A 15,335-nucleotide genomic window follows, 5' to 3' on the forward strand; every position below is an offset into this window, starting at 1 on the left:
CTGGTCCTTGTTTCTTTTTTCAGGTCAAAAAAGTCCCCTGGGTCGACATTGTCTATACCTTTTAGGATTTTGAATGTTTGAATCAGATCGCCGCGTCTTCTTTGTTCAAGACTGAATAGATTCAATTCTTTTAGCCTGTCTGTATACGACATGCCTTTTAAACCCGGGATAATTCTGGTCGCTCTTCTTTGCACTCTTTCTAGAGCAGCAATATCCTTTTTGTAACAAGGTGACCAGAACTGAACACAATATTCTAGGTGAGGTCTTACTAATGCATTGTAAAGTTTTAACATTACTTCCCTTGATTTAAATTCCACACTTCTCACAATATATCCGAGCATCTTGTTGGCCTTTTTTGGGGGGCCAAAAATGTGCAGAAGAGATATCGGGGCAAAAGATTTCCAGCCAAAATTTTTTTATTATTATTTATTATTATTATTTATTTCTTAGCAGACGCCCTTATCCAGGGTGACTTACAGTTGTGAACAAAAATACATTTCAAGAATCACAGTACAAGTATTAATACAATTAAGAGCAAGATAAAATACAATGACTTCGGTTCTAGCAAGTACAAGTATGACAAAATACGATTCAATAACGGAGCAGATAACAGTGTCAGTGATAGTTACATCAGGATATAATTAAATACAAAATACTACAGATTAAATAACACTTGACAGATTACAGTACTCTAAAGTACAGGATTAAATGCAGTAAAACGGGGCAGATAAGAGCAAGTAAAGTAAGGAAGAGTGATAAAGTGTCCAGAGGAGTTTCTACAGGTGCTGTCTGAGAGGTGAGTCTTGAGGAGGCGCCGGAAGGTGGTCAGGGACTGGGCAGTCCTGACATCTGTAGGAAGGTCATTCTACTATGCATTATATTCTGTAGCATGCACTCTCAATCCAATATTTCTGCAAATTATAATTAAGGTCACGCATCACAAGCCTGACGTGTGTTTGTGTATGCATGTGGAGGGGGGAGTGGGTATTTACAGCTCCATGCAGGGAGAGGGGGAGAGGTCTTCAACAAGATTGGATTTTTGACAAAGATGGATTTAATATTTCCAGTGCAGCGCCGATGGAAAGAGCTTTAGGGAGAGAATATAAATCTTGACATTTGACATCGGGAGCAGAATTAATCATCCGAGCGTCACTATGGCGAGGTAACCTCACGAGCGAGATGAATTGAATTTTACATCTTTAGCAAAAACTGAAAAGTTAAAACTGACAAATTATTCTTTTTTTAACATTTCTTTTAAATTAGCTTTAACTCTTTTATGTCAGTTTTATTAATAAGTAATAGTTTGTTGTTCATGTCCTGCTGAGCTCAGAGATACAGAATTAATGGAAAACGGCTGGCTGTTGACGCATAAGAACAGAAGCCACAGGAAACGTCCAAGTGAAGCTGCCATAATGTTGCTGAATGATGGACTCCACGCTTTAGAGCATCATCTTCCTTCTGCATGAGTTTCGATCATTACTGGGCTTGGACAAAAATATAGAAATGCCTGCCTATACACTGTGAATAAGATGTAAGGCTGTGTTTAATACGTTCTGGAGAGATGCATGATTGTTTCTCAGCAAATGCTGCCTCTTAGGAGTTCATCTGATCAGTCTGTACCTAATAGCTACAGCTTCTGCGGGAAGGGTTAGAGCATTTTACAGGACCAACAGAAGTGGCCACGAAAACAAAAAAGTTTAGCTAGCTTGGCATTTATTATTATTATTATTATTATTTTATTATTAATTTCTTAGCAGACGCCCTTATCCAGGGCAACTTACAGTTGTAAACAAAAATACATTTCAACAATCACAGTACAAGTAATAATACAATTAAGAGCAAGATAAATACAATGACTTTGGTTCTAGCAAGTACAAGTATGACAAAATACGAATCAATAACGGAGCAGATAACAGTGTCAGTGATAGTTACATCAGGATATAATTAAATACAAAATACTACAGATTAAATGACACTTGACAGATTACAGTAAAGTACAGGATTAACTGCAGTAAAATAGGGGGCAGATAAGAGCAAGTAAAGCGCATTTAAGGGGTTCTACAGGTGCTGTCTGAAGAGGTGAGTCTTGAGGAGGCGCCGGAAGGTGGTCAGGGACTGGGCAGTCCTGACATCTGTAGGAATGCATTTAGAATGCAAACGTCAAAATCTATAACAGCTGAATAACACACACACGCACATAGGAGGCTGTGTGGTCCAGTGGTTAAAGAAAAGGGCTTGTAACCAGGAGGTCCCCGGTTCAAATCCCACCTCAACCACTGACTCATTGTGTGACCCTGAGCAAGTCACTTAACCTCCTTGTGCTCTGTCTTTCGGGTGAGACGTAATTGTAAGTGACTCTGCAGCTGATGCATAGTTCACACACCCTAGTCTCTGTAAGTCGCCTTGGATAAAGGTGTCTGCAAAATAAACAAATAATAATAACATAGATATAGATACGACAATAAGGGACAAAACTCTGCAGGAATAAATGGTTCTGTAAATATTTATTTATTTATTTATCTATCCATCCAGAATGACTTCAGCTTCAAGCGAGATTGAAAAAAAAAAAAAAAATTATCATTTTAATTCATCTGGTCTCATCCTCCTGGAAAAGAAATCTGCGGCTGGGTTTGCAATCTCATTCCGCAGATTAATGTCCTGTGAAAAGTGTCATTAGCGAAGAGCTCCATAGGGAGGGAGAGAGAGAGCTGGAACACATCAAGCAGAGTTTCTGGCTGAATGGTAATTGAGGATTGTAGGAAACCAACAGGATGAAAATAATTGAAGCCGAGAATTGCTGTGATATGCTAGTGCACTTCAACCAAATTAAGTATAATTTAAGAGTTGATTTGATAAACCTTTGCCCTTACAATGTTGTTGAAGCTGACATTATGTTGTTGAAGCTGACACCCTGGGATCCTTCAAGAAGCTGCTTGATGAGATTCTACAACCAAACGAGCAAGACTGACTGGCTCAAATTGAATGCCGTTGTATATTGATATTCAGGACTGATCTTAATAAAGGCAGCAAAGTGGGGGGGGGGTTAGCTTTCTACTGCTGCAAATAAAAATCTAATAATAGCACTGTATATATTAGTCAGTTGTAGTAACAGGAAGATAAATATTTATTTGACAAATGCCTGAAAGTAGGTCATGTTCTTATACTCCAGGGTTTGAGTGAGGAGTGGTCTTGCACAGTTTTACCCTTGCATGAGTGAACATGTTCATTATCTCACCCTACATCTCACTACCCATACAGTGCAAGATCATTCCGTTTTGAAAGCATGTCTGTGTATGAAGCGAATGGCAATCACGGTTTCAACTCGTAGGTGTTGTGCATTATTTAGGGATTGTGGATGGGCCGTTAGTCACGCACGCAGAGGGGAATGGAGAATTTGGTTGATTTGGAGCAGCGAGTTAAATTCAGCAAAAAAATGGTTGTCAGTAATGGCAAAAACATGAAAAAAGGGGTCATGCAGTCAGGGGAGCGCAGGGGCCCCAAGAGTCTCCCGCTGGTAAAGGCACGGCCGTGTGGTATGCAGGGCGAGTCATACAGTCAGGGGAGCGCAGGTTTGCGTCTTGCTATGGATTCCACAGGGAGTATGAACTCTAGCATTCTCGTGGGTTAGGCAAAATCATCAGGTTTCTCCTCAGCTCTCTTCTCACCTGCAGGGCTGGCCTTTTTCCTTCAGAGGCTGGCAGCTCGCTGACGTTCCTGTGTAAAGAGGCGATTGCCTTGGGGATCGGAGGACACCCACGCGATTTCCTGCCACAGCCTGCGCGACGGTTTCTTCAGGACAACACGCTGGTATTACAATGGTATCCCAACAGGGGTTTTTGTTCCAACTTACAAATCTCCAAAGTCATTTTCTTTCGTCTAGTCAATGTGGCGGTTGGATGACAGCTAAGGGACTCCAGAAATGGCACAAAGGCTAGAGAAAATATACGTGTGCCCGGGCTGACTCATACTAATCAAAGGATCCAAATTATCCTGTGCCAAGACAAAGCCACTTTAAGCACCAGTACATTTTGATGGATCAAAAGGGAGTCACTTATTTGAAGAAATGTTTATGCAAGTACCTGATATAAAGCTCATTTTTGAAACACATTTGCTTGGAGTCTGACAGCTCGTTAATGTGTTTGTTAAGCTTAGACCTGACATCATGGGTCCAGCCTTGTATAACGACAGACCCGTTTCCCGGATGCAGCAGACAAACTATTGGTTGCAACAATCATCCTGATGCAAACCATGTATAATATTGTAACGAATTGGCATCTCAGCCTGTTGAATTGAATGGAAAGGCGAGGGCTGGACGCGAACCGCAAACCATGTGATTCAAAGACGAACGTCTTTACCGTTCCAGTGAAGAGCGAGCTCTGTAGTCGAGAGGCAAGTGCAGGTATTATGCTGATGTCAGTATTATTATTGCATAGCAGTTTGGTCCATTCCTGGTTTTGCTAGGAGTTTAATAAGACATACCTGAGCATGTTATGTTATACACACTGTGCTTGTAGTAAAACCCAGAATGGCTCACACTGCTACGCAACAGGAGTCTTACTTCCAGTCCTAGCCATTTACGTTAGCAGCTCACTGGGAGACGAGCGTCACATTGCCAGCTGTGTTTTCAGTGTTGTTTTTGTTATTTGAATTCCTTTACCCCACCCCGCCGGACTCCCACCCACACACACACACTAGATGAAGATGGAAAGACGAAAAATCAGACCTGACAGTGCCCCCAGCTTGCTGCAGCTCTGGGCTCCGAGTCTCAGGGGAGCACAGCAGACTTTCCACCCTGATTCATTCAGGCTGTCAGAAGCCATTAGGCTTGCTGTCTGGAAGAAGATACAACACAGTTACATCGCCCTCCCTTCCCTCTACATCAAGTCCATGGAGGTGCCTGTCTGGAGAACGGTTAGTATCCACAAGGCTGGTTGAGAGAAAGGAATAAGAGAAAGGATGCTCCCTCCAGTCCAGGGCAGGCTTGAGGCACGGAGACTGAACTGCTCCCTCCCTCCCTCCCTAAGAGAAAAGGTGCTCCCATCTGTCTCTTAAATGTGCTGTCTTTTCTGTCGTGACTGGAATTGACTTGCAGCAGGGAGATTTGCATAACAAAAGAAACTGGTCACATGATTGCCAGTCTACACTAAAGCTGACATACATATCAATTGTTTTAACAAACCATTTCAATTTGGCACTTAATGAAGGAACTTGTCTGTTGAATTTCTTTTGCCAGGAAACATTAGCGAGAAGGGAATGAACATTTGACAAGAAATGAGCTATTAAAGATTTTCAGATGAGCAGTCTAATTAAATATTAATTGGAAAGCCAGTTTTACGAGCTTAGCACCGTTGAGTTTAACCACAGGCAAGTTTTATTTCCCTGGTAAATTAGGAGAAGAAATGAAGAAACCAATTTGTACCATTTGCATAGTAGGGTTTTTTTATGCCTGAGGAAACGAATGTATTTTTAGAGATTTATCGCGTCAGCTATCATGTTCAATATCAAAGACATTATGAAAAAGATGGCAATTTAAACCCTGTTTTTGTTGTTTACAAATTAATAAAAAAAAAAACATTATTGCTGTGATCGTTAAATATTATCATTATTATTAATTACAAAAAAAATCTGAGAAAGGGTGCTCCCTCCAGTCCAGGGCAGGCTTGAGGCACGGAGACTGAACTGCTCCGTCCCTCCCTCACCCCACTAAGAGAAAGGGTCCTCCCTCCAGTCCAGGGCAGGTTTGAGGCACGGAGACTGAACTGCTCCCTCCCTCCCTCACCCCCCTGAGAGAAAGGGGGCTCCCTCCAGTCCAGGGCAGGCTTGAGGCATGGAGACCGAGCTGCTCCCTCGCCCTCCTAACAATAAGAAAGATAATGACATTTCCACTGCGTGTGTCATTTTGTTTATTGCTCATTATCCCCACACTGCTGGTCCACATTTCTGTATCTTTCGAGAAATGAATACACCCCCATCCCCCCCTGTCCTCAGGTGGGCTGGGCTGTACGAGAGAGAGAGAGAAAACCACTGAATCACACTGCATTAGTCCTACAGCTCCACGCTCTAGTCTCGCCACACTTCCTTGCCGCTGTCTCCCTGGTTGCTGGGGGCAACGGCGAATAGACAGACAGGATTTATTTGTAGAAGCTCAGCTGGCGCCGCCCCTTTGCTCCCTGAGACTGTGGCATGGAATAGAACACTCAGCACAGGCTGTAGAGCCAGCAACGGGACTCTTCATGTGCAGCAACACAGAATTGAAATCCTCACATCAGAACTGATCCTGCAGCAGCAGCAGCAGCAGCAGTGAGGCGAGAAGCTGTATTGGGATGCCTCTCAGAGGAACACATGGTGAGGATATTATTATCATTATTATGATGATGATGTACATTTTTTATAGTTACGCTTATTGTAATTTCTTTCTCTTGGGGTTTATCATCATGTGTATTATTATCGATATTGTGGTAGTATTAGCAGTAGTATCAGGATCGATGTGTTATTGTTATATTTGGTTTGTATTTATTAATAAGTCATATTAATGCTAGTATTCCATGGTTCTTTTCTCATCGTACTATCGGCTGCTGTTATATATCTATATAGATATAACATTTGAAGAAAAACTGCTGGGTACCAAAATTAAAAAGAAAAAGGTCAAGTAGGTACAAAAACATGTGAATAATTGATATTAAAAAAAGAAAAAAAACACATATACATACACACACACATTTATATGGCTCCTGGTCGATGGCATGGCTCTCTTCACACCTCATTAACCCAGACCCTCTTGAATGTCACTGATCCCCTCACAGCCCTGACTGAGGGTACTATCCCAAGTTAATGACTGCACCTTTGGTCCCTACATCCCAGCAGATCAGGGCAGACACCTCTCGGAAAACTCCAACCCAGCAGGGTGCTTAAACTGCTCAGAGCTGTGCCCATAGATCACATTTTACAACCTATTTTGTTCTCTCAGAACAAGAGACAATTGAACCATTTAATTCCAGTCGTTCATAAAACGCTTTCCCAGGAGTCTCGTAGATCTGCAAGCGGCGATTCAAACACGCTGCTGGGGTTTTTTCAAATTTTTATTGCCACGTTATGTTTATAGAGACTTTACTGTTGCGGCTGCAAGTTAGAGCAGAAATGTCAGGTGGAAATGTCAACTGGGGAATAGGCAGATAGCACCGCTATTCAAGGCTTACCAGCAAAACACAGTGAAGGCTCTAATGGAATGAGCGACAAAATGTGGCTGCAAACATGTACCTTACTACAGAAGGAACAGAGAATGTGACAAATTCTATGATTTTGATTTTTTATAAAAGCCAATGCATTTAACCCTTTGTTGAACAATTCTATTCCCCCCCACTCCCCAACAGCACTGGTCTAATTTAGTTTTAGATTCTGAGATTAGATAGATAGACAGACAGACAGTCATAACTTTGACCCATTCGACTCCTTGAGACCATCACTTTCAATTCAAACACAAAATGTCTCGTTTTCAATCACTCGACAACACCCACATGAGAATTATAGAAAAATGAAAACAAATATTGATGTAAAGCTGGTACATTCGTATCTCAGAGAAACTGGAGAGGAAAAGGAAATTAAAGACATTCCTGTCAATGACTTTCAAAATTTCAACACCCACAATTCGTGTTTTTTAGGCACTTTTAACAAATCTGTCTCTGTGAAGATTTACAATCATCCTTCACCAACGGGAGCACCAACCAAGCGAGCGACACAAATCTTCGACTAATAATAATAATAATAATAATAATAATAAAAAAAGAATACCTCACCCAAAAAATAATAGCTAGGCTTCAGTGAGACAGGAAAACAACTCCATCTAGGGCTTCTGTGACAGTTTATAAACTCCACCTAACACAGTCTCGTAGTTTATGATATCACAAACCATAGATGGAATTATTTTCCTGTAACTCACTGAAGCCCATCTATTATTCATTTTCTCTCTCTCTCTCTCTCTCTCTCTCTCTCTCTCTCTCTCTCTCTCTCCTCTCTCTCTCTCTCTCTCTCTCTCTCTCTCTCTCTCTCTCTCTCTCTCTCTCTCTCTCTCCTCTCTCTCTCTCTCTCTCTCTCTCTCTCTCTCTCTCTCTCTCTCTCTCTCTATATATATATATATATGAATGAGAGAGAGAGAGATTTCAAACACAAACAGCTCAGGAGGATCAGGATGCAACAGGATACTCAATCACTAGAAGAAAAATAATTGATAAACTGAACACACACATGGTAGCTAATTAAAACAGCTTTATTTCATTCTAAATCAAATGGTGCCAGCGAGTTACATCATGTTGCGTGCACATTTTCAGAGCTGGGACTACGGGTTAATCAATCTAAATGTTTTCTGTGCTGCTAGCTTAGTCCTCAGCATGCCCCGTTCTGCATGGTTACCGGCTGTTTGGACTCTGCAGGCAAGTGTCTCCCCTGTGTCAACTCATTTGTCAGCATTATCTACTGTACACAGCCAAGATAAAAACCGAGATTGACTGCCGTTTGCTCAGGTCGCCCAGTCTTTGTGTGCATGCCCCCCCTCCCCCTCCCCGCAGTTGTTTTTCTTTCATCATGCTGTCTTTGCACAGAGATACGGAGCATAAGCTGCGATCTGCAGTAGATTAAACAGAACTGTGTGCCGTTCACCATTCTGCATGCCAAGATGACAAATACTGAGGACAACCTTTACAGGACCAAACTATGGGGGATCTAGGGTATTGAAATTATTCTTCTGGACAGACTTGTTTGCTCACATTGTGCAAAACAATCTCTTTTATAATATGGAACACCCGACGCATTACCTTGTAAATAAAACAACAAAATATGTTCTCAGGTTGTATGCAAGTAGCATAAGCTGGAATTGTGATAAATACCTAATAGCAATTAGTTGATCTGCCATGCATTTTTATAATACCTCCTAACATAAATGCACTCAAACATTAACATCCCAGTGCTTGCATAGTACCAGTATGGCAGAACCATGGTAAACTACAAAATGATCATGTGCATTTATCCTGGTCAATTTTATATCGGTTCCACTGTAACAGTTTGTTGTGGTTGTTGTTTTTATTTTTTTATTCTCAGATCTGAACGATAAGAAAGGATGATGTAGCAATAAAGGAATTTTAACAAATCTGAAGCAAACGGTCTTTTTAAAAAAAGCACAACGTTCATGGAGTAGAATATGGCAGCAGCAGCAGAATGGGAAAACCCAACTGGGGGTGAAAATACAGAACCGGCGACTCAAGAGAAGACGACAGATAAACCGTCAGAGTGCCGGGCAGAGACTGAGGTTCCCAGCCCTGCAGGAGAGTCTCAGCACACGACAGAGGAAAGTGGAAGACCCAAACCATCAGCGACGGCCACAGAGAGGATTTGGGGACAATTCTGGAAAGGCAGCGGGTTCAGCAAAGCGAACGCAAAAAAGAAGCACGAGGGCTCCCAACCTAACAGGAGCGGTCAGGAATTCGACGACAGCGAGAGTCCAACCGCATCGACTGCAAAACAGGTGGAATGCAGACAACGCGCGCCGCCCGAATCAACGACAGCAGAACTGGGATCCACAACGGACCAGCTTTCCTTGGAGGTAGAAGCGGGCACTGGGGTACAGCTGATGGAGAAGCTCGCTGGGACAGAAGAGGTGGAGAAGGATGATGATGATGATTCGAAAGACACCAGGCCGCGTCATATTGAGAAATCGAGCAGCGTCAGGGATTTCATCAGGAGGCCCATCTCTAAGATCTTCTCGTATAAAACCACAGAGAAGAAAGTAGTGGACAGGCAAGCCAACGTGGGCAAGGGTCTCTCCACGTCCCTCGATCGCTTGTCGGAGAAGGGAACCAGCACTGCGCTCTATGAGCTGGAAAACGACCCAGGGCGGCGACACAAAGGTCCGGGGCTCGCGCACACGAGACGGTGGCACTCCTTTAAGAAGATTGTGGCCCCGAAGACCCACAAGAAAAGCCTCCAGGAGCCGATAGACGACGATCGCAACGAAACACCCAAGTATAAAGAATCGGCTTCGAGGGGCGACCCCGAGAATAAGGAGGGCAAGAAAAGGAGTATTAAGAGGTCTTGGACGTTCCAGGTCATCCGGAAAGACCAGTCGTTCACGACCGGTAACAAAGCGCCCAGCTGGTCTGAAGACCCCATGACGGTCAAGCACGACTGGATGGATCAGGTAGAAAATCAAACAGATCAAGATAATCAACTGGCTGGTGATGAAGAAGATGATGCTGTTGAAGGAGATGGGATGCACAGAGACACAGAGAGGAAGGCATCACCGTCCAATGGGAATAATAAGTCAAGGGACCAGCAAGCCAGTGAGGTGTGGAAATCTTTTAAGAAACTGGTGACTCCGAAGTCAAAGAGGACCACAGAGGCTACAGAGACCGAGGAAAGTCACGTAACTGAAGGGCAGGTCAGTCTGGATAAATCAAGCAGGCAGCAGGCAGTTCCTAAAAAGGCACGCTACTCCAGGGCCGTGTCTCTGAAAAATATAATCCTTCGCAAAAGCAAGAGTAAAAGTACTGATCTAGAGGAAGCAGCAACCGGTACAGCGCTTATCAGCAACCTTCCAGGAGCTGACCTTGAGCAAGAAGAAACCCAATCTTGCAAGGAGGAAACAGCCACTGCTGGTTCCGGGGAAATTAAAGTGGACAGCAGTGGCGATTTGGGGGATTTGTCCGAACCAAAAGAAGGTCTCAGTGATATTCAGAAACATTCAGTGAGTGAGCAGGTGAGGGATGCTGGTAAAGAACAGAAAGAAACTGCAACTGTACAATCTGATGTTGTCGAAAAGGTACAAGACATTACGGAAGGCAAAGCAGATCTTCGTGGAAAACCGGAATCTGATCAATCTTTGGGATGCAACCTGCCGGCCACTGGCACAGTTACAAGCCACGAAACAAACAAGGCAATCAAAGACAATTTCAACAGTGGCGTAATAAAAGAAACACCCCTTTCAGAATTGAAAGAGACAGCGGAGAAAGAACCGGCTGAAAACATTAAAGAAGGAGCATTAGATCCATCGCCAGGAAGGAAGTTGTTAAATCTGAAGGACAAGGGGAATGAAACTGCTGGTATTGCTCATGATGGTAATAAAAACGGTGCTCCTTCTCTGGCTTTGGTTGAACCAGGACTCTCAGAAAGTCCAGTTAAGGATACAGGAAAAGAATTACCACCATGTGAGAGAACTGAAGTTCTTCGTGCAGGACATCGATCTGGAGAATCGACGCAAGATGAACCAAGTTCTCATCAACAGCCAGCCTTGAAGCACTCAGCTGAAACAGAGCAGACCAAGGAAAGTCTGCCTCAAGGGGTCATTGTTAATGCAAGCGAGTCAATGGAGAAGCAGACCCCAGACGCAGCTCGCTCAATCCCTGAGATCAGGGTCAAAGCACCCACTGACCCTCTGGAAGCCAGTCAGAAATCTGGAGATGGTTCAAGCGATGAGATGACCTCGAACTTGGAGGATGACGGAAGATCGTCTACTGCCCAAACTGACTCAATAGATGCTCCAGCTGAAATAAAAGCAGACGAGATTCTGAGGACAGAGACAGTGAGAGCTGAGGGCATCGGGAATTCTACTGATATCTTCCATAAAGTCTGCTCTTCTAAGGCTACTGCGGAAATGAAAGCAGAAGAGGCTTTTGACAAAGATACATCCCATGATACTGATCAGGACAGTCCATCTTCTTCTATTGAGAATCTCCATAAGCCCACTTCTTCGGAAGCAGAAATGACAGCCACAGACGCCCCGGGATTCCACGACACCGAGGGTGGCCCTAATATTGAGAACTCCACTGCAGAGACCGGACGTGGCGATGGGAGTCCACCTCCCTCTTCCACGGAGAACCTTGACATCAATCCAGAGGAAGAGGAGAAGTTGTTTTACGAGGCGGCAGCTGCCATTGTGAGGACAGCGGTGAACGCTGCCACTGAACAGATCGCGAAGGAGCAAGACACGCTGGACAATGGCTTCAAGGGATCCTACTCCAACAATGACGACAACAACAACTCTGGTTACCCGGGCATGGATCTGTCCTATTGCCGTTAGCTAGCTGAGGTTCATCAAGCAAGGAGCGAGGAAAGCACAAAAACCGAATTGGTTTTAAGGATTATAAATGTGACTTTTTTTTTTTTTTGGAGTACGCGCTTATATCACAAACAAAACCAAAACAAAGAGATTTTAGTTGACTTTCTTGAAGAAAAGAGAATATATTTTTTGTTTTTGTACAAAAAAAAAATATAATAATAGTAATAATAATAAAACATTCACAAAACGGACTGGGTCCACATTCTCTCGGGTTGCACAGCGCTTTTAAAATGAGATAGTTAACCTCAGACGGGTTTCATAAATGATCGTACCCCAACAGTAATGAAACTACTGAATCGCCAGGCTGGATCTTTTCATAACAGACATTTGCAAAGAAGATGGTAACTTTTGACTTCCCCTTGGGTTTCAAGTACAGTATGCAATAATTATAAACACGAATAATAAAAAACACAAGACGTGGTCTCGAGCAATAACACTTTTGGTTCTGAAATGCTTTCACCTTACCTTCATCAGTGACTGTGTCTTGTAGTTCTGGAGTTGCAGTGTCCGTTCTGTGTTTCTCTTGGATTGTCCTCATCCCAGCTGCGCCATTGGTTGTCGTATTTGCCGTCCAGCCAATCAGGTTCCAAGAAGAACGTTCGTCGTCGTGCAGTGTCCCCTCAACAGCTACCAGTGTTTTACAATCTTGGAATTCTCACAGTAAATGTGCCCGCAGTCATTCTAGAAGTGGAGTAGTCCACTAGTATTCTGCAGTTAAGACAGCTGGGCTGGAAGAAAACTCTGCTTCTGTGCAGAGACCTCTTTAAATAAGGGTGTCTAAGTACTGTATAGAGAAATAACGGGTTCAATTAATTAATTGAGAACGCGGTTGCACCAAAAACCAGAAGACCCTGCAGCTCTCCAGGACAAGGGTTGGCCATCCCTGGCACAGAGCTTAAAACGTTAAAACTGTGACCGTGTTTTAAACGTTTAACCGCTGTCAAAAATATGCAAGTCAGTTTTCACTTGGTAGGTGTACAGGGATAGCCAGTTTATTTCATATGCAGGATTTCCTGACAGTCTTTTCCACATGCAATTAAATTCTGGACAGTCCTTTGCACAGATACACATTGCAGTAATTTATAAATAGTAAATTGCAGTCTTCTTAGGACGGCTTTCCTGACTGGTAACAGACAATCCCAATATTAATTTAGAACCTTATTAATTACCTTTAAAAGGCTTAAACTGCAGAATACATGGAGCTTAGAGGAAGTCTAATAACACGAAACGAAATACCTCGTGCTTCATTTGACATGTGGCAATACACCGAGCTGTTTTACACAACCTTTCAGTATCTGCAAGTTAAAATGGTGTGGATTTGTACAAATGCATGTTTGTTTTTGTTTGTTGTGCATTATTGATGGGAAATTCCCACTTTATTGGAAAACCCTACTCTGCCATTTGTTAGAGGTATGACCGTTTAATGTATTACTGTACTCTGTAGTGGCCTTGTCATGAAAAATAAATTGTTGTTTAAAACAACACGCAATTGTAATTTATATTTTTAAATACATCTCACACATGTTAGAGGTCATGCGTTAAGAAACTGCGCTCAGATAAAGACTGAAACGGATCAGATGGGATGGGCGGGGAGGGGGTGGCGAATTGATAAGGTAGAATGCACAGAAGACACTATGGTACACGAGACAAGAGTTCACAGACGACAAGGAGTTATATTAATCCCCGGCATTGCAGGACACTTGAGTTCTTTAAAGTGTTCGGTTTACTGCACCTCTTTAAATTTGAATGGGTTGGTCACTTAGCACACAGTGCCATCTTGTGGATGAATACTGCAATACCAGCATCTTTAAATATGAGGATTTCAAAGGCAAAGTCACATCTTCTGTACAGCCTTTTACACACACCAATTATACATACATTTTATATACATACATACACACACACACACCCCTGAGATTGTTACCTATACACTGTAGCAAATCTAGCTCGTGTTAAAATCTGGAATGGATGAAACTGCTATTTAGTCTTATTTATACCTTTGTATGTGTGCGTATATATAATAAATTATATATATATATTACACACAAACACAATAAACAACAATAGGAGTGGGATGCATAATTAATTGTACATCCTATGTCAACTCACAATTCAGAGAACAGTTTGTACACCTTTTTTTGTATCTCATATGAGACTGTGGGCAAAGAAAATGTGACGTTTAAGAATCAAACAATTTTACGCTTTTATAAAGAGAGTCCCGTGAGACCCGGAACACAAAGGCAGAGCGGCTCAACAGACAAAGAATGTGGCAACAGACGAGTTCATTTCTGAAAACGTAGCCTCCTTCTAGTAGTGCCGTTAAATGGCAAAACGATTTTCCAAAAATATAGGGAACAGTCCCATCTCGGAGACCCGTCCTTGTCCCTTGCGGTTCCTGACTGTTTTTTTTAATAACCTCTCTGAAAACGTGTCACTGACTGCACTTCAACAGAGAGCCCTCTGGGAGGTTCTACCAAATGGAGCCCGGCTTTACACAACAGCGAGGGTCACTCTCAAGAGACCTCATTAAAATCAGGCAAAGATTCATGGACAATAACACGCTCAAATCCAGCTCTGTAATTAACACTCCTGGGTGCTGTCTGGGCTCCATGTCTTGCTTTGGTGTTTAGGAGCAAGAAGAAAAAAAACAAAACAAAACAATGTTGGATTTCAACTTGACGCAAGTGGATACAGCAATATATGATGGTGAAAAGAAATCACTTGACTAGTTCACAAACACTTAATAGTCTCCCCCTAAGAAACTTCCTGTCGTACAGTCCTCAGTTACTGCAACACAAAACTATTATTCCAGGGTCTCTGGTGTCAATCGGGCTGATTTACCATTCCGAGTGAAACGAGTGAAGAAACAGCTGCTCGGGTTTGTGATGATCGCTGCTTTTCTTACTCTGCGGGGTAAACAGTGATTCACACAAACCCAAGCAGCTGTTTCTTCACTTGGGGACGGTAAATTAGCCCGATCAATATTGTGCACATTCGGATAATGAAGTACAGAAATCCGTTTGCAATCCGAAATGTCCATAGGAAGAAATTTGTCAAAATCTTACAGCATCCAGCATTTCTGTAATTACACTCCATTTCATATTTCCCCTTTTACAATACAAAGATGCATTTACATCCATATAATGTGACCCCTAAACTGTTATTTAAACTAAATTAATGCCCATTTTCAACACTACTTAAGGGAAAAGCAATCACATACTGTTGCCAAACA

The 15,335-nt window shown here is 42.6% G+C and overlaps 1 protein-coding gene across 1 annotated transcript; it reads left to right on the forward strand.

The window, feature by feature from the left end:
• The first annotated feature begins 5,946 nt into the window (after nt 1-5,946).
• LOC117394328 (A-kinase anchor protein 12-like) lies at nt 5,947-15,286 on the forward strand. The gene is made up of 2 exons (XM_033992472.3): nt 5,947-6,345; nt 9,091-15,286. The coding sequence occupies exon 2, from the start codon at nt 9,191-9,193 to the stop codon at nt 12,062-12,064; it is 2,874 nt and encodes a 957-aa protein (XP_033848363.3). The 5' UTR covers nt 5,947-6,345; nt 9,091-9,190; the 3' UTR covers nt 12,065-15,286.
• Nucleotides 15,287-15,335: the final 49 nt, after the last annotated feature.

This window comes from Acipenser ruthenus, chromosome 30 (assembly GCF_902713425.1).
Source record: "Acipenser ruthenus chromosome 30, fAciRut3.2 maternal haplotype, whole genome shotgun sequence".
NCBI classification, from domain to species: Eukaryota; Metazoa; Chordata; class Actinopteri; order Acipenseriformes; family Acipenseridae; genus Acipenser; species Acipenser ruthenus.